The 27,565-nt window shown below is 40.7% G+C and overlaps 1 protein-coding gene across 3 annotated transcripts in view; it reads left to right on the top strand.

Moving 5' to 3' along the window:
- The window catches only part of CHD1L (chromodomain helicase DNA binding protein 1 like), a 104,630-nt gene that overhangs the window by 48,334 nt on the left and 28,731 nt on the right, over positions 1-27,565 (top strand). For all 3 annotated transcript variants that reach the window (XM_004380426.3, XM_023734848.1, XM_023734847.1), the window contains 5 exons: positions 6,862-6,935; positions 8,315-8,425; positions 13,042-13,156; positions 13,783-13,936; positions 14,959-15,124. In XM_004380426.3, the coding sequence (XP_004380483.2) occupies positions 6,862-6,935; positions 8,315-8,425; positions 13,042-13,156; positions 13,783-13,936; positions 14,959-15,124 (620 nt within the window). The remainder of the gene's footprint in view (positions 1-6,861; positions 6,936-8,314; positions 8,426-13,041; positions 13,157-13,782; positions 13,937-14,958; positions 15,125-27,565) is intronic.

The raw sequence follows: 27,565 nt of genomic DNA, 5'->3' as shown, positions 1-27,565 counted from the left end.
GATAAAGGGCATCCTTGTCTGGTTCCCATTCTCAAGGGGAATGTTTTCAAAGTCTCTCCATTTAAGATGGTGTTGGCTTTGTATAAATGCCCTTAATTATATTGAGGAATTTCACTTCTAGTTCTATTTTGTTGAGTTTTTATCTTGAGTGGGTCCTGGACTTTGTCGAATGCCTCTTCTGCATTGATTGATAAGATCATGTGGTTCTTGTCTTTCGTTTTATTTATGTGATGGATTACATTGATTGTTTTTCTGATGTTGAACCATGCCTGCATACCTGGTATAAATCCCACTTGATCGTGGTGAATTATTTTTTTGATAGGTTATTGAATTCTATTGGGTAGAATTTGTTGAGGATTTTTGCATCAATGTTCATGAGGGATATTGGTCTGTTATTGTCTTTTTTTTGTGGTGTCTTTTTCTGGTTTTGGTATCAGGGTTATGCTGGCCTTACAGAATGAGTCTGGTAGTATTCCATCCTTTCCTATCTTCTGAAATACCTTTAGTAGTAGTGGTTTTAACTCCTCTCTGAAATTTTGGTAGAATTCTCCAGTGAAACTGTCTGGGCCAGGGCTTTTTTTAAACTTTTTTTTTAAGTTGTACTTCAGGTGAAGGTTTACAGAACAAATAGTTTCTCATTAAACAGTAGTGCACATATTGTTTTATGACATTGGTTAACAACTCCACGACATGTCAACCCTCTCCCTTCTTGACCTTTTTTTTTTTTGGTAAAAATATTCATAGCCAAAGATACACCATTTCAAAAATTTCTACATGCATAGGTCAGTGACATCAACTACGCTTTTCCCATTGTGCTGCTATTCTCACTTTAGATAAAGGTTTACAGAACAAAATATTTTCTTATTAGACAGTTAGTACACATGTTGGCCAGGCCTTTTTTTTGTTAGGAGTTTTTTAATTACCTTTTCAATCTCTTCTTTCGTTACAGGTTTATTTAATTGTTCTACCTCTGTTTGTGCTAGTTTAGGTAGGTAGTGAGTTTATAGAAATTTGTCCATTTCCTCTAGGTTTTCAAATTTGTTAGAGTACAATTTTTCATAATCTTCTGTTATGATTCTTTTAATTTCAGTTGGGTCTGTTGTGATATCACCCATCTCATTTCGTATACGGGTTATCTGCTTCCTCTCCTGTTTTACTTTTGTCAGTTTGGCCAGTGGTTTACGATTTTGTTGATCTTTTCAAAGAACAGCTTTTGGTCTTGTTAACTCTTTCAATTGTTTTTCTGTTCTCTATTTCATTTAATTCTGCTCTAATTCTTATTATTTCCTTTCTTTTCAAGGGCTTATTTTGCTTCTCTCGTTCTAGTTGTTCAAGTAGTCGGGTTAATGTTTTGATTTTGGCCCTTTCTCTTTTTTGGGTGTGTGCATTTATTGCTATAAACTGACTTCTGAGCACTGGTTTTGCTGTGTCCCAAAGGTTCTAGTAGGATATGTTTTCATTCTGGTTTAATTCTATGAATGTCTTTATTCCACTCTTAATTTCTTCTATAACGCAATAGTTTTTGGGCAAGATGCTGTTCAGTTTCCATGTGTTTGATTTTTTTTCCTGCTTTTTCTGTTATTGATTTCTACTTTTATGGCTTCATGGTCAGAAAAGATGCTTTGTAATATTTCTATGCTTTGTATTCTGTTAAGGCTTGCTTTATGGCCTAGTACGTGGTCTGTTCCAGAGAATGTTCCATGCGCATTGGAAAAGAAAGTATACTTAGCTGCTGTTGGTGGAGTGTTCAGTATATGTCCATGAGATCAAGTTGGTTGATTGTAGCATTTAGATCTTCTGTGTCTTTATTGAGCTTCTTTCTGGATGTTCTGTCCTTCACTGAAAGTAAAGTGTTGAAGTCTCCTACTGTTATTGTGGAGTTGTCTATCTCTCTTTCCAGTGCTGTTAGAGTTTGTTTTATGTATTTTGGAGCCCTGTCATTGGGTGTGTAAATATTTATTATAATTATGTCCTCCTGGTGTACTGATCCTTTAATCATTATATAGTGTCCTTCCTTATCGCTTGTGGTGGATTTTACTTTAAAGTCTATTTTGTCGGAGATTAGTATTGCTACTCATGCTCTTTTTTGAATGTTGTTTGCTTGGTATATTTTTTTCCATTCTTTGAATTTTAGTTTGTTTGTGTCTTTTAAGTCTAATGTGTGTCTCTTGTAGGCAGCATGTAGATGGATGGTGTTTTTTTATCCATTCTATCACCCTCTGTCTCTTTTTTGGTGCATTTAGACCATTTACATTCAGCATAATTATTGATAGATATGAGTTTAATGCTGTCGTTTTGATGTCTTTTTTTGTGTGTTGCTGACACTTTTTTTGTTCCATTTCATTTTTGTGGTAAGTCGTTTTTCTTTATGTGTTTTCTTTTCATCTTTTTCATTGTCGTTGATTTTGTATTTGCTGAACTTTTATATTTTTCTTGTTTTTTATTTTGATGTGTAGGATTGTTAGTTTTCTTTGTGGTTACCTTAATATTTACCCTTATTTTTGTAAGTTTAAACCAGTCTTTTATTTCTTTGTATTGCCTTGACTTCTTCTCCATATGAAAAATCTATGTCTACATTTTTTAATCCCCTTTTTTGTTTTAATGTCATCTTTTACATATTGATATCTTTGTTTCCCTATTTTAAGTGTTTTGGCTTTATTTTTTGACTTGCCTATCTGAGCTGATATGTGGTTGCTCTGTCCTGTGTTCTAGTTTTGGGTTATTATCTGATGTTATTGATTTTCTAACCAGAGGACTCTCTTTAGTAGTTCTTGTAATTTTGGTTGGGTTTTTGCAAATTCCTTAAACTTCTGTTTATCTGGAAATGTCCTAATTTTGCTGTATTTGAGAGACAGTTTTGCTGGATATAGAATTCTTGGCTGGCAGTTTTTTCCTTAGAGGCTTTATATATGTCATCCCATTGCCTTCTTGCCTGCATGGTTTCTGCTGAGTAGTCCAAGCTTATTCTAATTGACTCTCTTTGTAGATGACTTTTCGTTTACCCCTAGCCACTCTTAAAATTCTCTTTATCTTTGGTTTTGGCAAGTTTGATTATAATATGTCTTGGTGACTTTCTTTTGGGATCTACCTTATGTGCGGTTTGATGAGCATCTTGGATAGATATCTTGTCATCTTTCACAATATCAGGGAAGTTTTCTGTCAGCAAATCTTCAACAATGTTCTCTGTATTTTCTGTTATCCCCCCCCCATTCTGATACTCCAATCACTCATAGGTTATTTCTCTTGATAGAGTCCCACAAAACTCTTAGAGTTTCTTCATTTTTTAAAATTCTTTTATCTGATTTTTCCTCAGATAAGTTAATGTCAATTGCTTTATCTTCAGTCTCACTAATTCTGATCTCTACTGCCTCAGTTCTGCTCCTATGACCTCCTGTTGAGTTGTCTAAATGTGAAATTTTATTGTTAATCTTCTGGATTTCTGATTGCTGTCTGTGGATTCTTGCAGCCTATTAAATTTGTCATTATGCTCTTGAATAACCTTTTTAAGCTCTGCTTCGTCTGTGTGTTCTTTGGCTTTGTCTGGATTTTGATGGATTTCCTTTTTAATTTCTTGAAGAGTTCTGTATATTAATCTTTTGTATGCTGCCTCTGGTAATTACAAGAAAATCTCTTCCTCCAGAAAATTTATTGATTATTTTGGGAGCTTACTGAAGCTGTCATGGTCTGCCTCTTTATGTGATTTGATATTGACTGTTGTCTCCAAGCCATCAATAAGTTATTATATTTTTTATTTTATATTTGCTTACTGTGTCCTAGCTTCTTGTTTTGTTTCATTTTGATATGCCCAGATAGGGTTCTTGTGTGTGCTAGTTTGATTATTGGTGCCTTTGAAGCCCTAACGTCCTGTTGCCAGGTAGTTAAATCTGTTACTCAGTATGTGAGCCCAGGAGTCTATTACATTTTCTGGTTTGGATTCAGCTCAGGTGTCCAGGTAGATGCTCACCAAGTGTGTGGTGCAGGCTCTCACCTACAGTCCTAGACAGGCAAGGATGATTGGTGTAGGCACAGGTATCTGGCTGCAGTAGAGGTTCACGTGCTAAGCAAGGCAGGGGGCTGACGGCTGCCTCTGGGTGTCTGAAAGGAAAGTGTGTCCCTGTTCCCTAGAGGGAATAGGTAGGTGAGTTTTGCAGCCGGACTGTGAGCACCCAGTGCTGTTGACTGTAAGGACTGAGGGGCACCACTTATTCTTGGACCTGTTGCAGTTGGCTAGGTGGTGTAGGTGGAGCCATCAGTCCTCAGTTCCCTGATGTAGGCAGGTGAGAAGCCTGCTTAATGGGCAGAGCAGTGTTAAACGTCACAAACCTGCCACTTCACAGCTGAAACAGTTGAAGTTAGACTTCAGGTATATACCCTGTTGTACTGTGGTAATGAGGGCTTATGCTATTGAAATGGGTCCACACAAGTCTATACAGGTGTGAAAGGCATTTAAAGTCTGTGGACCCCTTATTCCTGTGCTTAGGCAAAGGAGTTGTACCAGCCCTAAGGTCCTGGCTTAGGGGAGCCGGCAGCTTATTTTTTCCATGTTTGTTAATTTGTTCCCTCTCCAAGTCCGGGAGAATGTCTCAGGGTGCATTAAGGGTCCTACTTCCCGCCCAGGGGACTCAGCAATCACTGAAAGTGACCCAGGACCCAGTGCAGAGCGGGAAGGGAGGAGGTAAATGGGAGAGAGATTTTTCCCAAATGGGATTTTTTTTTTTTTAATCCCTGCGGTAGGCCAGACATACGTGCTTATCTTTAGCTGTTTGAGTGCAGCTTTTCACTAGTTCTGAATGGCTCAGTAGACTCTCTGCCACTGGGCCTCTTCCAATATGGAAAATGCCTGCTGAGTACCACTGCTAGCCTCACCGCGCACAGGAGCTGATCTGGCCTGAAACAACTCCTCGCTGCTTCTGAACTGTCTCTCTCTCCCCCCGCCACTCAGTCCGATTCCTCAACTTTGCCTTTGATGTTTGGGGCTCCTAGGTAGTCATATACTTGTTTTTAGTTGATTCACTTGTTTTTTCGGGTGTTTAAGAGGGACCACAGGAAGTGTCTGACTACTCTGCCATGTTGGCCCTGCCTACTCACTGTTTCTTGTCTAGTTTCAGTCTTCCTTTTTTCAAGACCCCTATTCAGGTTTACCTCCGCTGTGACTGTGCTCCCGCCTCACCCCAGCCCTTCTGCAGTCATCCTTTCCTTTACCGAATTCCACCAGGACTTACAATCTGAATTCAGTGCTTGGCAATGTACTATCTTGATCTGCTGTCAGGTTAATTGGTGTATATTGGCCTTATTGCTCCAGCTATATTGTTTGGCTCCACAAGGACAGAGACACATTGAATGTTTCTTTCATAATTGCCTGCTGGGACTGTGCACAGAATTGACACATAATTTAAAAAGAAAAACAAAACCTCATTGCCGTTGAGTCAATATCAACTCATAGTGACCCTCTGGGACAGGGTAGAACTGCCCCATAGGGTTTTCAAGGAGTGGCTGGTGGATTTGAACTGCCAACCTTTTGGTTAGCAGCCTGTCTCTTAACCACTGCACCACCAGGGCTCCAGTACATAATAAGGGGTTGGCAAATGTTTGTTTTTATTAGCCTATTAACCTGTAGGGTTTGGTTTGAACTCAGAATGAACTTTCCCAGAGGCAAGAGTTGGAGCCTCTGAGGTTTCACTTGGTGTTTGGTGGCCTGGTGTCCAGCCTATGCCTGATGCTTCTACTTCCCAGAGGGACTGAGGAGTCCAGAAAAAGCCCAACTTCCCAAGATTTCCTGTTTTCCCCATTGTGACAGTTGCCCCAGGTACAGCCTGAACTAACCCAAAACATCAGATTTGGGAAAACCTACTAACCCTAAGAATGTGCAAGTTAAACAGTTCCAAATCTTACTATATTTTATTGGCTCTGATATGCCTACTGTAAGTGTTTTAGCATTGGAGAAGGATCCATAAGTATCTTCTATCCAACCTTTTCATTTCACAGGTGCTGAAACAAGCCCAGAGGGGTTATGTGACTTGTCCAAGGTCACACAGCCAGCAAATGGCAGAAGTGTGATTAGAATTGAGGTCCTTAACTTCAAGTTCAGTGGATTTTCTACCCCATTTGGGATCAGACGCTGAAGGAATTCTCCATTAAATTAGAGTTCTTAATGAGAATGTTGTTCTGACAGCTTGTACTTCTTTGTTTATGCAAACTTAAAAGAATGGCTGATAATATGGGGCTCTAGGCTTGACTTTGTTCCTGAGTTAATCATCCTCCCTATGCATTAATTTTCTCATGTGTCAGATGGGATATGAGATGTCACCTGCCCCTTGCTTCTCTAGAGGGATTCTTCTCAGACTTTTCAACCAATGTTATCTCTAGATGAGAGGATAGTGATTTTATACCTTCAAGTAAGAAATAACTAGATGGCTGACCACAAGCTCTTCAGGGTCTCCAGTGTTTTTTTTTTTTTAATACATTTGAATTTTGCATTTTGCTATTCACATATCTATGTTTATTTTACTGTTAAAGTTTATATTTCTTTCCATTGAGTAAATTGACATTCCCAAAATCAGCTCCTTGGTTATCCTAGGACTTCTTATACCCCCTGGCACACTGACACGTGTCCCTGGGATTGTCTGCATTCTAGTTTGAGAGCTACTGATCTGAAGGATTATGGCAACAAGTGATGGTATGTCCTTTTAAAAAGCATTTAGAGTTACTCAGGAAGTCTCTATAAATGATTATGACATCTATATTTCTGTTTTAGTATTTCATTTATTTGTAATCTTGTACTCCCTTGTAAGTTTTGTCTGAGGGAAACCCTCCTTAAATACTACTAGAGTTGGCAGTTTTTCTTTCTCTTTTTCTTGCCAGGGACCATAGAGTTTTACTTTTCTCCCAGATGACCCAGATGTTGGATATTCTCCAGGACTACATGGATTATAGAGGTGACACCCTTTAGCCACTACATTGTCCAAGCCTTTTTTAGACTTTACAGTCCTGATAGGTTCATGAACAGTAATCTGGGGTGTGGGAATGTTACAGAGGATAAAAGTGAAGGAATATTAGTCATAGCCAAAAGAAGGTCAAAAGTAAGGAGAGAGAGGTGTCTAAGGCAAGGATTGACAGCTGGATAGAGATGTGTGGGCAGAAATAAACACACTTGTTCCCGTCGGTAATGTGATTTAAAATTATGGGCACTGGGGTAAATGTTGCAGAAAGGATCCTTGAGTGTTTTTGAAACGTGTGATAAACAGAGTCTCAGTGCGCCAGAGTTTTCAATGTCTTGCAACACTCAACATTTGGGCTCTTGTTCAGAATCAGTAGAAAATATAAACAGTGAAATTATAGAGATCCCACATACTGACCAGGGGAGGGATAGGGGCAATTTTTTGTATATAGACAATTGTGAATGTAGATTGTTATCTGAGGACTCTATTTCATATGTAATAAAATTTATGTGGGGTGATAGGAAAAAGCTGTAACATTGGTTGATCTTGAGCCCATTGGGGAAGACATATGAATTCTGGACCTCACTACTTAAAAAATGAGTCCAGAATGAGTCTCCCAGATTCGGTTGATGCCCCCTAAGTACTGCATTATACCGGATCCAGTGGACACTTGTAGGAAATGCTTGTTAGTACTTTGAGGAATTCCAGATTCACAAACAAGGCTTAAGCATATACTTCCCCTTCCTGACATAGGTCCATGGTCACAGGTGGAGAGGCTAAAGCTTCACTGAAAGGCAGATGCTGGACTATCCGGCAGGATCTGTCACCTGCTCCCAAGTGCTTGTCTTACTGCTTGCATAAGTGAGAATTGTTCCAGCAAAAGTGGAAGCTATCACAGTGTGAACGCCCAGGGTTGCTTGGAATAGTCAAACCAAAAAGACCCAAACCCGTTGCCATCAAGTTGATTCCAACTCATAGCAACCCTGTAGGACAGAGGAGAACTGCCCCCTAGGGTTTCCAAGGAGTGGCTGTTGGGTTTGAACTGCCAGTGTTTAGGTTAGCAGCTGAGCTCTTAACCACTGCACCACCGGGGCTCCGGAATAGTCAAAACTGAATGTTAACTCCATGAGTGCAAAATACATGAACTGCATGTATTTTAAAAAGCCAGAAGAGTATATTATGGTGAATCCTTTTATAAAGTAATAATTTGTCTCCCAAATTTAGACTTTTTCCCATGGGATTTGCTTAATGTAGGGGCATGCCTATGTATGGAAAGGAACAAAACTGGCTCTTTGGTTTGGGACTGATTTAAATTTTTATTCCCCAGAGTACATGAAAAGCGTTAAGATTTCTTTGTTTTCTTCTTCTATGTAAAGGCTACAGCTATGAGCGTGTGGATGGTTCCGTGAGAGGAGAAGAGAGACACCTGGCTATTAAGAACTTCGGACAGCAGCCAATTTTTATTTTTCTCCTAAGTACCAGGGCAGGTAGGCCATGTAGGCATTGACTAAAGCAGGCAGATAAGGGTGATTTAGTACTTTTAAATCCCAACCACTAGTCCCTTTGTTGTTAATCCTTTGAAAGGGGAAGTCATTACCAAAGAGTATAAGAAAAGGGAAACTGAGGTAGTTGGTGTAAGTTTACCAAGGTACTAGACTTCTAGCATGGTGCTACTTTCTACACAACCTGAGCTGAAACTTGGGGTTGTTGGAAAGTAATTCTAACATGCTTTGACCACTGGCCTTGGGATTATCCTGGGAGATTTATGTAATTTTGTGGAAAGCTTTATTCACTTTCACTGGCGGCAACTCTCCTTCCCAACTATGAATTTGGGAAATGAGCTAGTAATCTGGCTACTACTTGTCCTTCCTTTGTAAGTACCCGTGGAATAGTGCTGTAAACACTTAACAAAAATCCTAGTTTTAATAAAAAATGTGATTATAATGAAACTGCCAGCTCTAGGATTACTGTATTTTTATTCAAACAACTCACGCCGTCTACATTTGTTTACCAACTGTGCCCTCCCCCTGTGTGGTATTTTCATAAGGACACTATACTAATTTTTTTTATAGCAATATGTAAACAAAAATTGGCATAGCGGTTGCTTATGAAAATACCTTGTGGGAAGACGGTGTGGCTGGTAAACAAACATAGAAGGTGCACGTTATTTGCATAAATACAGTATTTATGACATTGTCTCTATATTACTTAAGTCATAAACATTACATATGGCATTTGTAGTGCTTTACAAGTTACAGAGCACTTTCACATACTATTAAATAATTTAAAATCGGTTCTTAGAGATGAAATTATTCTCTTATGCTCATTTCCTGGAGCAAGATGACCTTAAATTAGTTTTCAACTCAGAATCTTAGTCTTATGAGAAACTGGAAGAATCAGTGCAAACGCATCATCCATGCTGGCAAGACAGATCCATTTATGATTTACTGACTTCATCATCTTCATATTCAGAGGGCAGCATTATGTTTGAAATGGATAAAATTAGGAAGAGATCTTTTTGGACTACTCAGATTCAGTCAAAACAGAGTAGATCTTTTAGGAGCTGAAGCAGACCTGGACATTAACTTTTTCTTTCTTGATGGTATGAGGTCCCCAACTCTCTGCTTGCTTCCCTTTCCTTTTATCTCTTGAGAGATAAAGGGTGGTGCAGGCCACACCCCAGGGAAACTCCCTTTACATTGGATCAGGGATATGACTTGGGTAAAGGTGGTGTTATAATCCCACCCTAATCCTCTTTAACATAAAATTACAATCACAAAATGGAGGCCAACCACACAATTCTGGGAATCATGGCTCAGCCAAATTCCTACACACATTTTTGGGGGGACATAATTCAAACCATGACATTCCAGTCTTTGGCCCCCCAAAAATCACATCCTTGCAACATGGAAAACATATTCACCCTATCATATCATAGCAAAAGTCTTAACTCCAAGTCCAAAATCCAAAAATTCCTCTTCATCTGTGAAATCTAGAATACAAATTAATCTGCTTCCAAAGGTACAATGGCAGAACAGGCACAAGCTAGATATTTCCATTACAAATGGGAGAAACTGGAGGGAAAGAAGGGATAACAGGCACCAAGCAAGTCAGCAGAACACATTACATTAGCCCTCAAGGCTTTGAAAATCCTCTGTTCTCTGAGACAATTTACACAATAGCCCTGTGCTCCAGACTCTAGGTACTGGACACAGTCTCTGGATTTTGAGTGGAGGCCCCCCGGCCCTGGGCTTCAGCTCTGCCTTCCAGGCCCACTGGGACAGCAACTCTGCTACCTCGGCTTTAGGCACACCATTCTCTCAGTCCATCTGAGTGGCGACTCCACTCTTAGAAGCACCAGAGGTCATGGCTCCACCCGTTGAAACCCCTGAGGTCACGGTCATACCTTTTGAAACCAAGGCAGCTCAGCTTCTTGTGTCCCTTGTCTCTTCAGCTTGTTTTCTGGTTTCTTGGCCTCTCGGCTCCTCAGGCCTCATGCCCACATCTGCCCTGCTGGGGCAAGTGTTCCACAGCTCTGTAGCTCCTCCAGTAAGTGCCCGGAGGCACCCCACTCCCTCAGGAAGCCTCCTGCACACAGGCATTTAGCTCCCTTGTTCCGTGGGTTGGCAAGCCTAGCTCTACCAATAAGTACCCAGAGGCACCCCACTCCGCCAGGAAGCCTCCTGCGCATGGGTACTCAGCTCTCTTGCTCCGTGGGTCGTCTCCAGTGCCGTCTAGCCCTGGTCTCCTGGTTCTGCTGCTGTTGGTTCTCTGCCGCTGCAGGTTCTCTGCTGTTGCTGGTCCTCTGCCGCTGCCGCTCCTTTATCCATTCATAGTTTCAAAACCGCTTCCACTTTTTAGTTATCTGTTAGAGCAGCACCCCACTCTCGGTACCAAATTCTGTCTTAGGCTGGGTTCTCTAGAGAAGTAAAACAAGTAAAGCATATAAATATATATAGAGATTTATATCAAAGAAATAGCTCATGCAATTGTAGAGGCTAAAACGTCCCAAGTCCACAGATCAGGGTAGAGGCCTCTCCCAGTTCATGTAGCCGCAGAAGCCGGTGAACCCAAGGTTGGCAGGTCAGAGAGGGGCTCCCTCTCACAGGCTGTGAAGGTCAGTGAATTCCAAGATCAGCAGACAAGACCGCAGGGTTTCTCCTGATTCACATAGCTGCAGGGGCTAGCGAACCAAAGGTTGGCATGTCGGGGAACTGGACTCTTGCCTGCAGGCCGAGAAGTTCGACGAATTCCGAGATCAACAGGTAAGCTGCTAGCTCGAGTCCCATGAACCGGAGGTGAGACAGCAAGAGGCAGCTGCTGAGTCTGGAACAAGCCAAAAACCTTGGAAAGGCGAGCAGGTAACCTGTGGAAGGCAGAAAGATGAAACCGAGGGCGGTGAGCTGCCACAGGCCCTGCCTCCACCAGTACCACTCAGCAGATTCCATCATGGGGGTGATCACAACATTATACAACTTCTAAAACACTGAGAATAATGGTCTAGCCAAGTTGACATACAATCTTAACTATCACACTCAGATTCAGTCAAAACAGGTAGATCTTTTAGGAGCTGAAGCAGACCTGGACATTAACTTTTTCTAACACAAACTCACGTTTGCTATCACTTTTTAGCTGTAGTTTTGCAGTATTTCATTCATTTAACAGGTTTCCCTCATTTCTGTAATTGAGTCATATTGCCACCAGGTGGCAGTGATGGCTCATGAATATGTCCCAAACAAATGTGGCTACAGCTTTAATACCCCTTTAATTAAGAAGAGCTGAACTTGGACAACCTTAACTCAAGAATAAGTTCATTTCTATGGAGCACACTTTTTAATGAGATAAATGCCTGGGAGGTAGTAGTGTAGTGGATGAAAGCACAGGCTCTGGGGCCAGACCATGTAGGACCAAATCCTGGCTCTTTACCTTCTAGCTTTGTAACCTCAGATAAGTCTTTACCCTCTCTGTGCTTCTGTTTTAGCATCTATAAAATGAGGATAATATAGTAACTACTCAAAGAGTTGTTGTGAGAATTATAGGAGTTAATATATGGAAAGTGCTTAGAACAGTGCCTTGCACATAGTAAACACTGTTTATGTGTTAGCTGTCATTATCAGGTATAATTTAGCATCTCAGTAATCTTTATTATCTCCTTATACCAACATTAACTTTATATGAAGGCTTTAATTAGAATGCTCCTGCCTGACTTACCTTGAGATCTAGCTTAGAGTTGGTAGTCTTTTGCAAAGTTAGTCCTTCATTCAGTCCCTTGGCACACACCCTTTCAGGTTTGCTTGTTTCAGCGATGAGCTCCAACAACCCTGGCAAGAAAGACCATTCTGTACTTGTTTCCACATTAATCAAAGAGAAGGCTGCAATTTGCCTTCATAATTCTCTTAATTAATTCCTGTAGTCGAAGAACCACCTCGGCCCTTCTCCTCCAGCACTGAAGGAAGACCAGAAAGTTGTTCCACGCAGTGTTTATATCTCACCAGTGGTTTTGTTACTTTCTCTATGATTAAGGTGGAAATGAGTACAGAGGGGACTCACTGGTTTTCTCTATTTCTCCAATCAGAGAGGTCATTTCCCACTCTGCTTTGGAGTGTAAAATCACTCCTTCTCCTCATTAAATTGTATCAGGGATTTTGCCACTTAGTTTTAACTTGAAATTGACAGTAAGAGCTCTTCTCTTAGCAGTGCCCACAGTAGACCTTGCTCATATTTAGAGCTGTTTTCTGAAAGACCACATGTCCTTTTCCACAGATTGTTCTAAATAAAATCAGATCAAAGTTTTTAAACAGAAGGGATTTAAAATGGCTTCATGGCACACTTAAGGATCCACTTTTGCCACTTAACCCCAGCTGCCTTCATCCTGCTACATTCCATAATTAAATTTCCCAAGTTAGGCATCAGCAGGAGCTCAGGCAGCACTTTTAACCACTACAAGACTCTGGAGTTGGAGATGGGGGTGTCTGTCTGAAGGATGAAACCAGTTGTTTTGGTTGATTCAGTTTTCTAATCTGACTCCCTCTAGCCTTTTCTCTTTATTTTCTGGTTCCTCATCTGTATGCTACTGATTGCTGCCTTTTTGCTTTGCTTTCAGGTGGAGTTGGCATGAATTTAACTGCAGCAGATACTGTGATTTTTTTTGACAGTGACTTTAATCCTCAGAATGACCTGCAAGCAGCTGCCAGGGCTCACCGAATTGGCCAGAACAAGTGAGAGATTTATACATCAGAGCTTTTCTGCTTCCTTGGCTTGCTTGTCAGTGGTTCTGCGTTGGGGATGAAGGTGAAGAATGTCATCCTAGTGACTGTTCCAGACTGGAGTCAAGAGACACCCCACCCCCTAGGTTTTATCCCCACTTTGCTGTTGACTCTTAGAGTAATGTTGGGTGGGTCACTTTATTAGTCCAGGCTTCGTTGTCAAAAATTGCAAAATCAGATTGTGAAAGGACTAGAAGGAGCCTCTAGAAGTTGTTTAACTCATCCTGCCTGATACAAAATGTGGTTATGAGGTTATGGAGCTAAGCTAAAAATACAGGCATTACCCTTTGACCTGAGGATAATTTATATATATCTAGAGGTTTTCCTCAGCCACAGATAAGGAATACCAGTCATGGCCACCTCATTATTCCTCCTCTGGCTCTTTGGAAATGTTCAGAGAGAACTTGAGGCTAGCTCCCCTGTACCAAAAGCTCTGGTCCAAATAAAACAATCTCCCTTTAATTATACCCTGAATAGGGCATTTGGTTTTGTTTCCTTTTAGGAGTATTTAGCTTGCATGCTGTTGCCCAGCTTTGCAGACTCTTGCAGCACACTACTGTCCCTTGACTCTTGCACAGGTCTGTTAAAGTTATCCGGCTGATTGCCAGAGACACTGTGGAAGAAATAGTCTGTAGGAAAGCATCCTCCAAACTGCAGCTCACCAACATGATCATAGAAGGAGGCCATTTTACTCTAGGAACCCAGAGACCTTCGGCCAATGCTGACCTCCAGGTATAATATATTGTTCTTCACTTGAGGACATGGTAGGACTTCTAGTCAGTACTCTGTGAGTGAGAACGTGCATGAAAAGAACAAGCATTAACCACCCCACTGTCCCAGTTACACATTTGTTCCCTGGGGCCAAACTCAAATATGCCTTAGTGCGTATAGCTTGCAAGAAGCTGTGGGAGCTAAGAATGAATATAATACATGAAGGCAGCAGAATATAGAATAACGAACACGGGCTGTAGATCCACCTAACTTGAATTGAGAAAGAGCCTATGGGTCTTGTGATTAGGAGTTGCTAGTCTTTAGGAAGATGTTTTCCATAGAGCACTGTGATAGGAATCCAAATTGCTGTAGGAAAGTAGTCAGTAGATGGTAGAGATAAAATACCCAGTGTAGCTTTCTTTTTCCAAGAACATTGGTGAGAGAGTAGCTAACAGGGTCTCTGACTTCTTGTGTAGCTGCTGGGAGTGGCTGTGAAATAGAGTCACTGAAAGGTGCTGTAGAAAATGTAAGATCAGAGATGAGAAGGTCAGGGAGCAGGGAAACTAGGTTAATGGAAACGGAACAACCAGAATGGAAATAATGAGAATAATGTTCACACATTGTGAAGAATGTAACCAATGTCACTGAACAACTTGTGTAGAAATTGTTGAATGGGAACCTAAACTGCCGTGTTAAACCTTTACCAAAAACGCGACAAAATATTATTTTTAAAAAAAAAAGAAGAAGGCGGCAGGAAATTATTGTTATCCTTCAGAAAGAAAAATAGAAGGCTCATACTTTTTCTTTTATCATGAAGCATTGTCAAAATCAACAGTTCTGATCATCATTTGTCACCTCTCTGCTTACGTCTCATCCAACTATTAAATGGCCCTGGTTGGTACCATCTATCATGGGGAGAGAGAAAAGGCTGTCTGTCAGGGAACGAATGTGCCTGGTGTCATTAAGCCACTTGGCAAATCACTGAGTCACCAGTGTTTGTTCGCATGAGAACTAACTGGGCTTTTTTGTTTTTTCCATTCAAGTTAAGTGAGATTCTCAAATTTGGTTTGGATAAGCTGCTGTCCTCTGAGGGGAGCATCATAGATGAAATAGACATGGAGTCCATCCTGGGAGAAACAAAAGATGGCCAGTGGATCTCAGATGCCTTGCCTACAGCTGAAGAAGGAAGCATAGAGCAAGAGGAAGGGAGTAAGTTGGGGACGAGAGCAGAGCAAATGGTACAGCCGCCCTGGCTAGCCCATGCATGGGATGAGTCCCCACGGCAAGTCCCAGATACTGCTCCCTGGGAAATCTTTTTCTACTCAGTCCTATTTTCATCTTGAGCGCACTGTTGAACACTTGTCTGTTCTAAGAACTGATCCCACAGTAACTGGAAATTAGTCTGGCTTCTTGTAGCTGAACTGTGAACCAGATTGGTTCCGTGAATAGTCATATCTATAGTAGTAGCAATCTCAAGGATTTGAATTTGTGTTTTTCCCTTGGTTTACTAATACATCTTCACCTGTATTAGTAAACCCTACTCTCCTTAATATGGCACTCTGCACATAGTGATTCCCTTTCTGAATAATAATTTCTTTTTTAAAATAACTGCTAATGTTGATTGAGCATTTACTGTGTGCAGGCACTGTGTCGTGTGCTTTACACATATATTTTTCATTTAACTTTCACAATACCCCATGAGGTGTAGGTACCATTAATTTTAATTTTTAGTGAAGCAATACACGTAAATATTATTAAATGTTAAATAGTACTAAAATCTCTATAATCAAACATAGCACTCCTCTGTCCAGCTTCTCCCCACTTCCCAGTCTTGCTTCCCAGGGGTACCTCCCTCAGCTTACCCTCTGTTCTTCTATTTGTGTCCCCTGTTACTTGCCTCTGCATTCCTAATTTATATATTTATGCTGTTATTTTTTGATTTATCAGTTTCAGGTTATCCATTGATTTCCTACCATGGTAGATAAGTACTTAGCTCTCCCACACTATCCTTCACATGTAACTTTGTAATTATGTCACAGTATTTAAGTCAGTTTCAGTGTTTATATTAATATGACCATGCATATCTTAGTCGATGAACCAACGTTTTTCGTGAAGTCAGTGACTGCTAAGTGCACTGACCTCTGTCATGTGCCTAACATTTTTCTGGAAATTTTCTTCCCAAAACCCTTGGTTTTCTTTTTGGAGTGACTGGTTGCTAGACAGGAATTGTTTTGGGACTTGACTTTGCCATGCTCGTATGTAGGATCTTCTTTCAAGGATCTCATGATTTTGGTTTTTTTCTTCTTACTATCTCTTACCCTAGTTTTACTGGAACACATACTCCATTAGCTTCCTTAAAAAGGTGCATGATAGAGAGATATTTTTAGTGTCTTTGCTCCTCTGAAAATATCTTTACTAAACTCTTGTACTTTACTCATAATTTATCTGGATAAGGAATTCTGGATGCAATGTAATTTTATCTCAGAATTTAGAAGATATACTTCCATTGTGTTTTAGATTCTTATGTTGCTGTGGAGAAGTATGGTACAATTCTGATTCTTGATCTCTTTCTTTTTTCGTTTTGGAAGATGTTAGTATCCTCTGTTTAGCCCTGGTCTTCTGAAATTTCATGATGGAGTTCCTTCAAAGGGTCTTATACACTGGGATGGTCACTCACCGGGCCTTTTTATTTTGGAAACACGAATCTCTCAGTTCTGAGAAATATCCCTATATTATTTCCTTGATTATTTTCCCCTACATTTTCTCTGTTTGCCCAAATGTTGGACATTTCCATTTCTTTGTATTTTTTTTTATCCCGTGGGAGATTTTCTTGCCTTTTAAAAATACTTTTAAACCTACAGGTTAATTGAGTTTATTTATTTTTTTCCTATGCAGAAAAATGGCCTGGGTCAATTGCCTATGGCTGAAAGAATCCCTGTGGGTGGGAGTGTGGAATACTTTGATTGGCCAGGACTGGGAGTGGGAGAGAGGTGAATCCTCCAATGAATACTGGAGTGTTGGCACAGTGGTTGGAGCCCTGGTGGCGCAGTTGTTAAGATTTGGCTGCTAACCAAAAGGCCGGCAGTTCAAATCCACCAGCTGTTCCCTGGAAACCCTATGAGGCAGTTCTGCTCTGTCTTATAGGGTTGCTATGAGTCGGAATCGACTCGATGGCAATGGGTATGAGGTTTTATCTGTTTGATGCATAGTTACTTGTTTCTTTTTTAATTCAGTTTTAGGGTTTGATTTTTTCCCTATCCTTTTTGATTCAATTTATTTTTTAATATGTAAAACATTATATGATTCAAAACTATATTAAAAGTGTATTTAGAGGTATCTTACTCCCATTCCTATCTCTTTCACCTCTTTCTCACCTGCTTCCTTTTGTAACAATTTTCATTGATTTCTAGTTTATTTTTCTTATGTGTCTTTTTGTAAAACAAGCAAATGCGTACATATATTCTGTTTCTTCTAAGTGGTCTGGTATCTTTGCCTCTTTTCTTTTGGATTTTAGTAAAGTTTGTATTTTTATTCCAGTTGTTATTTTATACTAATACCACTTATAATATCCTTAGGCAAGGCCTTTTCCTTAGTTCGGTTTGTCAGCTTTAAATCCTTTGACTTCTACTTATTATCTGTTTATTATCATTTGTTTTACTTTCCCTTTCCTCTCTCTCTTCTACCACTTTTTTACTTGTGTCATTTCTACTTTATCAGAATATACAGAATTTACGTGCTGTTCTTCTACCCTTGCACACATCTTTGTTTTTGTCTAGATTTACAATTAAGTATATTCAATCTCACCATTATTAGTTTACTGAAATTTCCCCAGTTGTCCCTTACTTTAGGTGAAATTCGTATCTTTTCCCTTACTTAGGTGAAGCTCTTCTAGAAGATTCCTCAAAAAGGCCTCATGAGTACAATATTTCCTGAGTTGTATGGTTAAACTGGCTTTAGCTGGTTATTTTTCTTCTTACCTTCTCTAAAAACCAAACCCATTGCCATCAAGTCGATTCCGAAGCATAGCAACCCTGTAGGACCGAGTAGAACTGCCCCATAGGGTTTCCAAGGCTGCAAATCTCTACAAAAGCAGACTGCCACCTTTCTCCTGCTGAGTGGCTGGTGGATTCTAACTGCTGACCTTTTTGTTAGCAGCCAAGCACTGTACCACTGCACCACCAGGGCTCCCTTCTGACTTTCTCACTTGCCTGCAAATTGAAGTTTATAGTAATCTCTGACTTCTTATTTTGTGGTAGGCCTGGATTTGTGGTTTTGTTATTCTTGTTCATCTGAAAGGTTTTTACACGATATATGGAGAGGTTGGAATTTAGGCAGCAGAATTATTCTATAGTACACTGCCCTTTGACTTTTCTTGTATTTTATCTTTTAAGATTTTTATTTAGTATCCTGTTTTTATTCTCCAAGAGCTCTTTCTTTTTGTCTGTTTCTTATTGTGTTAATTGTACCCTGTTCTCATTTCAAGTACATAATATCCTCTCTGAGGATATTTATTATAGCTTTAAGAAAGTATTCCAGGGAGAATATTTGGTATATCTTTTTAAAATTATTGTATCATTATATCTTTTTTTAAATGTATTTCTCTGCTCCCTGCATTGTCTCTTTTTTCTCCAATTGCTGCTGCTGCTTCTTTTTAAATTTGTTTTGGAATCTTTTGTTCTTGTTGGTAGTTTTCCTCAAATGCCTAGTGTCCTCTGGCTGTCTGGTCATGTGTGCAGGTGAGGTGCCACAAAGCTGATTGGCAGCTCTGGTGTGAGCAGGCGTATTGGCTCTTGGGCCTTGTTCCAGTACTACTAGTTGGTGATTCAGCTTTTGCATTAAGGGAGTCTTCTCAAGGGTCACTATTTGAAATCTTTTCAAAGAACAGCTCAGTTTCTCCAGAGACAAATCCTTCAATATCTTTCTTGAAGGAAGTAGAGTGGGAGTTGTGGTAAACTTGTTTGCTCAAATTATAGAGACAGAACGAGTCAGGTATTCATGTGCTGATGTTGTTTGGTATGCCGATTTTCTCAGTTCCCCACTCAGTGGTACCTTGTGTTTCTAAGTCTTAAGCTTGTGGAGGGTTAGGAGTTAGGAGGGTCTCTGTTTTCATAATTACCCCTCTGACTGGGCACTTGCATTTTTTTTGCGCTGCTCTTCTTAATCTCTTATCATCCTTCCAGCCACTTTCCATTTTCTGAAGAGTTATTGAACTTCCTTGTTCATACTTGCCTCATATCTCTCCTTGTTTTTTTGTTTTTAAATCCTTTTACTACCATTTAATGGTTTCAGGAAGGAGAAGAAATGGATTCACATGGTCATATTTTTAACTTATATTTTGATTGCATTAAATAATGAAAATTTCACCCAGTTTTACACCCATCTAGATTAATTTCAGCTTATTTTCCTAATATTTATTAGAACAAAATAAAATTTTGCTCTTTTCCAGAAAAATAATTATATTTCTCAGTCAGTCCAACTGCCAAAAAAAAAAAATATGTATTTCTCAGGCAGTCCAACTGCCAGAAAATATTTCCCAGTTGTATTAAAATTTGGCAATTTGTCTTTGATTAACGGGTGCAGTTTCACTCTTTCGTGCATGGTTCCACCGGCAGGATGTAGATGGGATCCCAGGCTGATGGTCTCCAACTTCCTCTTGGCTGCACAGTGAAGACAGAGAGCACAAAATCTAAAATAATAAAAATATATATAAAAGACTAGTAATAAAACAGCTGTGATGGTTAAGGTTATGTGTCAACTTGGCTAGGCCATGATTTTCAATGGTTTGGCAGATATTATGTAACCATCCTCCATTTTGTAATTTGATATGAGCAGCCAATCAGTTGAGCAGCCAATCAGTTGAAAGGGAAGTTTCCTTGGGGGTGTGGCCTGCATCCAATATATAGAGATGTTCTGGCAAAGCTCATTTTCTGTGGATCCTGCATATGACTTTTCATTCTATAACCTCTGATTCTTGGGACATGAGCCAGCAGCCTGCTGTCTGACCTGCCAATTTTGGATTCATGAGCCCTTGCAGCCATGTGTATCAGGAGAAGCTTCCAGCCTGACATCTGACCCACAGATTTGGGACTTGTCAGCCTCCACAACTGCATGAGCTGATTCCTTGAAATAAATCTCTCTCTATGTATGTATATGTATATATTGGAGCCCTGGTGGCATAGTGGTTAAAAGCTTGGCTGCTAACCAAAAGGTTGGCAGTTTGAATCCACCAGCCACTCCTTGGAAACCCTATGGGGTAGTTCTACTCTGTCTATAGGGTCGCTGTGAGTCGGAACCGACTCAGTTGCACCTAATAACAACGTGTGTGTGTGTGTGTGTGTGTGTGTGTATCTATATATATATATGTATATATACACACTTCACTGGTTTTGCTTATCTTGAGAACCCAGCCTAAGACATTTGGTACTGAGAATGGTTCTAGAGGAACAAAATCATAAGGATGAGGTTTCTGAATTGGTTCTCAAGTCTGGCTAATCTTAACGGCACTTATGACTCTGCCTCCAGTAATAAAGAGGGCACTGCCAATTCATGGTGAAAGGTGGCAGTAGAAATACGCAAAATATCACCTCCAGTGGATCAAATATTTGTGAGAAACAAAGCTCTGGGTGATCGCATATTTGATACTTTTCTACATTTTGTCACAATGAGAAGTATAGAAAGACTGGTTGGTTGGTCCTGCTTTCACTAGACATAGTGGTGAAAGAAAGAGATGAGCTCAGAGCTTCAGAGTCACACCTTAAGTGCCATATAAACACCTGAAAGTTGCCACTTGTGCCCCAAAAGAAAGCCTTATTTCTTATCGTAACAGGGCTGATATTGCTGAAAACCAAACCCAGAGCCTTATCATAAGAGTGCCTGAATTACAACACCAACTGAATTCCCAAACTTGAATGGTGTCTGAAGTTAAAGTGAGGGCATTGATTGGGAAGAAATGGGATCCTGAAACTTGGGTTGGGGACATATGGACAGATAATCGGGAAACTGGGGACATTGGGACCTAAATTCTGTTGAATCACTCCTGCCAGCAGAATCAGCCCTCTTACTCCCATCTGAAGAGATTATTCCATCTTTGTCTGCTAAACCACCTTCCCCAGTAAAACTATTATCCCTTCCATCCCCATCTGATGAGATTAACCCAGCTTTGCCTGAAGAGTCTTTGAGATATCACCTGGGGTGGTATCTAGGGTGTTGCCTGGGACATCAACTGAGGCAGATGCCTTACAAGACATTGCTAACTGTCCTCAGGACTCACCCCCACCACCCATTTTTGCTTCTAGACCTATAACCAAAAAAACCCAAACCCATTGCCATTGAGTCGATTCTGACTCATAGTAACCCTGTAGGACAGAGTAGAACTGCCCCATGCAGTTTCCAGGGAGTGCCTGGTGGGTTTGAACTGCCGACCTTTTGGTTAGCAGCTATAGTTCTTAACCACTGCACCACCAGGTTTTCCTCTCGTAAATCCCAGCAAGCTCCAAGAGGTGAAGTACAAAATATAACCTAGGAAGAGGGCAGTACACTCCAAAAGAACTGTTTCACTTTTCTAATATGTACAAACAAAAACCTTGTGAATATGTGTGGAAATGGCTATTAAGGGTGTGAGATAATGGTACAAGGAACATAAAGTTATATCAGTCTGAGTTTTATTGGTATGGGCCCACTAAGCACAAATTCTTTATTCAATGCTTCAGCTCAAGAGGTTAGAAAAGGATCTAATAAGTTTATTTGGTTCAGTGAAGCATGGATTAAGCGGTGGCCTACACTAAATCAAGTTCAAGTACCAAACCTGCCTTAGTATACTGTAAAAGAAGGTATCCAAAGGCTCAAGGAAATTGGCATGTTAGAGTAGATTTATCAGGTTGGATGCACAGCCCACCCATGGAGTGCTCAGACACACGTTTTACCACAAAGGTGAGGAACATCCTTGAAGACTGCTATGTGTAAGTCAGATTTGACACTGGGAACTACCCTAACTGAATTAAGATATCTAACTACAATGGGACTGATCAGACCCTATGGTGGTAGGGGTCAAGTGGCGGCACAATTAACAAAGGCAAAGTAGGTGTGGTTACTGTAATGGACAGTGGAGTCAAAGCAGTAATGAGAATAGTCTGACTCGTGTAGACTTATGGCATTGGCTACTTAGTCATGGTGTCCCTAGGAGTGAAATAGATGGGACATATACTAAATATTTTCTTGATCTGTACAAGCAGAAGAATTCCATGTCAAGTGAACAGCATTCTAACTTGAATTGCGAGAATAGACAGTCACAGCCCCTCAATCATTTCTCAGACTTAAGCCAGTTTACAGACCCACAACTCCTTGAATGAAGTGGAGGCTGGGTCCCCTTGAGGAAGGACCCCACTACACTGCCAAAAATTTATACTGTTACTCCTTCTCCCAGCCTTCCGCAAAGGGTCTACAGCCTTTTATAAGAGTGAGTATTCATTGGGGAAAAGGAAATAATTAGACTCTTGGGGGATTACTGGACACTGGCTCTGAAAGGACACTAATTCCAGGAGACTCAAAACGTCACTGTGGCCCACCAATCAGAGTAGGGGGCATATGGTGGTTAGGTTATTAATGAAGTCTTAGCTCATGTCTGTCTCACAGTAGGTCCAGTTGGTCCCCAAACGCATTCTGTAGTGATTTCCCCAGTATCAGAATGCATAAGTGGAGCAGACATACTCAGCAACTGGCAGAACCCCTACATGGGATCCCCGACACGTGGAGTACAGGCTGTTATGATAGGGAAAGCCAAGTGGAAGCCATTAGAACTGCCTCTACCTAGAAAAATAGTAAACCAAAAGCAATACAGCAATTCCTGGAGGGATTGCAGAGATTACTGCCACCATCAAGGACTTAAAGGATGCAGGGGGGTAGTGATTCGCACCACATCCCCATGCAACTCACCTATTTGGCCTGTGCAAAAAAACAGTGGATCTTTTAGAATGACAGTGGATTACTGTAAGTTTAACTAAGTGGTGACTCTAATTGCGGCTGTTGTTCAAAATGAGGTTTCATTGCTTGAGCAAATTAATACATCTTCTGGTAGCTGGTATGCAGCTATTCAGCTGGCCAGTGTCTTTCTCGGTTTCAGTTTTGAAAGATCATCAGAAGCAGTTTGCCTTCAGCTGGAAAGGCCATCAATACACCTTCACTGTCATACCTCAGTGGTATATCAGCTCTCCAGCCGTATGTTATAATTTAATCTGAAGGGATCTTGATCACCTTTCCCTTCCATAAGATGTCACACTGGTCCATTATATTGATGACATTATGCTGATTGGACCTAAGAAGAAAGAAGTATCAATAACTCTATATTTATTGGTAAGATACTTGCATGCTAGAAGGTAGTCCTCGGTGAAATTTCTAGGAGGTCAGTGGTGTGGGGGCATTTTGAGAAAGTCCTTCTAACGTGAAAGATAAGTTGTTGCATCTGGCCCCTCCTACAACTTAAAAGGAGGCATAACTCCTGCTGAGACTCTTTGGATTTTGGAGGCAATATATTCCTCATTTGGGTGTGCCACTCCGGCTTACTTATCAAGTAGCTCAGAAAGGTACTCATTTTGAGTGGGGCCCAGAACAAGAGAAGGCTCTCCAACAGGTTCAGGCTGCTGTGCAAGCCGCTCTGCCACTTAGGCCATATGATCCGGCTGAACCAGTGGTGCTTGAAGATGCTAGTTGGAGTCTTTGGCAGGCCCCTATTGGTGAATCACAGTGCAGACCCTTAGAATTTTTGAGCAAAGCCCTGCCATCCTCTGCAGTTAACTACTCTTCTTTTGAGGAACAGCTTTTGGCTTGTTCCTGGGCCTTAGTAGAGACCGAACACTTAACCATTGGCTACCAAGTCACTGCAGCCTGAGCTGCCCATCATGAACTGGGTGTTGTCTGACCCTCAGAGTCATAAGGTTGGACTTGCACAGCAACACTGCATTATTAAATGGAAGTGGTATACAAGCATACCTCAGAGATACTGTGGGTTCAGTTCCAGACCACTACAATAAAGTGAATATCGCAGTAAAACGAGTCATATGAATTTTTTGGTTTCCTAGTGCATATAAAAGTTGTTTACACTATACTGTAGTCTGTTAAGTGTGCAACAGCATTATGTCTTAAAAAAATGTACATACCTGTGTTAGGTTGGGTTCTCTAGAGAAGCAAAACCAGAGAGATTTATATCAAGGAAATAGCTCACGTGGTTTTTAGAGACTGTACGTCCCAAGCCCGTGGGGCAGGAAAGAGGCTTCTCTGGATTCATGTAACTGCAGGGGGTGGTGGACCCAAGATCAGCAGGCTGGAGACCAGTGCTGTTGCAGGCTGTGAAGATCAATGAATTTCAAGATCAACAGGCAAGACCACCAGTAAGCTGCTAGCCCAAGTCCTAAGAACTGGAGGTCAGATGAACAGAAACCATCTGCGGGATCTGGAACAAGCAAAAGCCCTGGCAAAAAGCAGGAAGGAACTAGGCGGAGGAGGGCCAAGAGATGAAGGCTGAGGGGGCAGTAGCTGCCACAGGCCCCGTGCCCACTGCCCACTGGTAACACTCAGCAGATTCCATTGTGGGAGTGATCATGTATCAGATTTCATCGGGGAAGTAATCACAACATCATACAACTGCAAAAACACTGAGAATCATTGCCCAGCCAAGTTGACACACAATCTTAACCATCTTAATACCTTAATTAAAAAATACTTTATTGCTAAAAAATGCTAACCGTCATCTGAGCCTTCAGCAATTTGTAATCTTTTTGCTGGTGGAGGGTCTTGGTTTGATGTTGATGGCTGCTGAATGATTAGGCTGGTGGTTGCTGAAGGTTGGGGTGGCTGTTGGAATTTCTTAAAATAAGATAATGAAGTTTGCCACATCGATTGACTCTTACTTTCACAGAAGATTTCTTTGTAGCATGAAGTACTGTTTGATAGCATTTTACCCACAGTAAAACTTCTTTCAGAATTGGAGTAAATCCTCTCAAACCCTGCTGCTGCTTTGTCAACTAAGTTTATGTAGTATTCTAAATCTTTTGTTGTCATTTCAACAATGTTCATAGCATCTTCACCAGGAGCAGATTCCATCTCAAGAAACCATTTTCTTTGCTCATCAGTAAGAAGCAACTCCTCATCCGTTAAAGTTTCGTCATGAGATTGTAGCAATTCAGTCACATCTTCAGGCTCCACTCCACTGCTAATTCTAGTTCTCTTGCTATTTCCACCACATCTACAGTTACTTACACCACTGAAGTCTTGAACCCCTCAAAGTCATCCATGAGGGTTGGAATCAGCTTCATCCAAACTCCTGTTAATGTTGATATTTTGACCTCCTCCCCCAAATCACAAATGTTCTTAATGGCATCTAGAATGGTGAATCCTTTCCAGAAGGTTTTCAATTTACTTTGCTGAGATCCATCAGATGAATGACTATCTATGGCAGCTGTAGCCTTACAAATGTATTTCTTAAATAATAAGACTTGGAAAGTCGAAACTACTCCTTGATCCATGGGCTGCAGGATGGATGTTGTGTTATCAGGCAGGAAAACAACATTAATCTTCTTGTACATCTTCATCAGAGCTCTTGAGTGACCAGGTGCATTGTCAATGAGCAGTAATATTTTGAAAGGAATCTTTTTCTGAGCAGTAGGTCTCAACAATGGGCTTAAAATATTCAGCAAACCATGTTGTAAACAGGTATGCTGTCATCCAGGCTTTGTTGTTCCATTTATAGAGCACAGGCAGAATATATTTAGCATAATTCTTAAGGACCCTCTGATTTTCAGAATGGTAGATGAGCGTTGGCTTCAATTTAAAGTCACTAACTGCATTAGCCCCTAACGAGAGTCAGCCCACCCTTTGAAGCTTTGAAGCCAGGCATTGACTTCTCCTCTCTAGCTGTGAAAGTATTAGATGGGGTCTTCTTCCAGTATAAGACTGTTTCATCTACATTGAAAATCTATTATTTAGTGTAGCCACCTTCATCAATTTATTTTTTAATTCTTTTATTGTACTTTAGATGGAGGTTTACAGAACAAATAGTTTCTCATTAAACAGTCAGTACACATATTGTTTTATGACATTCATTAACAACCCCACAACATGTCAACACTCTCCCTTCTCGACCTTAAGGACCTTTTTTTGGTGAAAATATACATAGCCAGAATTACACCATTTTGAAAGTTTCTACATGTACAATTAATTCAGTGACATCGATTACATTCTTCCAGTTATGTTGCTATTCTCACTATCCTTTTCCAAATTATTCCATCACCATTATCTTCAACTCACTGACCCCTAGGCTTCCCATCAAACCCTTTGAGTTGCTGTTGTCAATTTGATCTCACATAGATAATTCTTTTTTTTTTTTTTTTGTACCTTAGATGAAGGTTTGCAGAACAAATAGTGGCTCATTAAACAGTACACATATTGCTGTATGACAATGGTTAACAACCCCATGACATGTCAACACTGTCCCTTCTCAACCTTGGGTTCCCTATCACCAGCTTTCCTGTCCCCTCCTGCCTTCTAGTCCTTGTCCCTGGACTGCTGTGCCTCATTAGTCCTGTTTTGTTTTATGAGGCTGTCCAGTCCCCAGCTGAAAGGTGAACTTCAGGAGGGGCTTCACCACTGAGCTAAAAGGGTGTCTGAGGGCCATACTCTTGGGATTTCTCCAGTCTGTCAGGCCAGTAAATCTGGTCTTTTTTTGTGAGTTAGAATTCTGTTCTACACCCATTTCCAGCTTTGTCCAGGACCCTCTATTGTGATCCCAGTCAGAGCAGTCGGTGGTAGCCGGGCATCATCTAGCTGTACTGGACTCAGTCTGGTGGAGGCTTCGGTAGCTGTGGTCTATTATTCCTTTGGACTAATCTTTTCCTTGTATCTTGTTCTTTTCATTCTCCCTTGCTCCCGAAGGGGTGAAACCAGTGGAGTATCTTAGATGGTTGCTCACAGGCTTTTAAGACCCCCGGCGCTACTCACCAAGGTAGAATGTAGAACATTGTCTTTATAAACCGTGTTATGCCAATTGAGCTAGGTGTTCCCGAGACCATGGTCCCCACAGCCCTCCGCCCAGCAGTCCGGTCCCTCAGGGAGTTTGGAAGTGTCTATGGAGCTTCCATGACCTTTCCTTGTACAAGTTATGCTGGCTTCCCCAGTAATGTGTACTGTCTTACCCTTCACCAAAATTACCACTTAGCTATTTAGTTCCCCCACCCCACTCCTCCCATCCCTCGTAACCAACAAAGATTGTTTCTTTTTGTGTGTTAACTTTTACATGAGTTATACAGTAGAGATCTCATACAATATTTGTCCTTTGTGATTGACTCATTTCACTCAGCATAATGTCCTCCAGTTTTGTTCCCCTTACTCTCCTGTGCTGAGTTCTTTTGTTTGTGGATTTTTTTTCATTTCTTTTGTTTTTGTGGGTTTTGTTTTTACCGAGACTTTATGTTTTTCTTCTTTCTTTTGATGAGTAGGTTTGTTAACTTTCTTTGTGGTTAGCTTGAAATTTACCCTTGTCTTCCTAGATTTGAACCAGTCTGTTATTACTTGGTATCGCTTGACTTCCTCTCCATTAGAAGGTTCTATATCTACACTGTTTATTCCCTCTTTTATTGTTCCGATGCTGTTGTCATTTATGCA

This window comes from Trichechus manatus, unplaced genomic scaffold, assembly GCF_000243295.1.
Source record: "Trichechus manatus latirostris isolate Lorelei unplaced genomic scaffold, TriManLat1.0 scaffold00073, whole genome shotgun sequence".
Lineage (NCBI taxonomy): Eukaryota > Metazoa > Chordata > Mammalia > Sirenia > Trichechidae > Trichechus > Trichechus manatus.
Note: the sequence above shows the minus strand (reverse complement) of the source record. Positions and strands in the feature narration are given on the sequence as shown.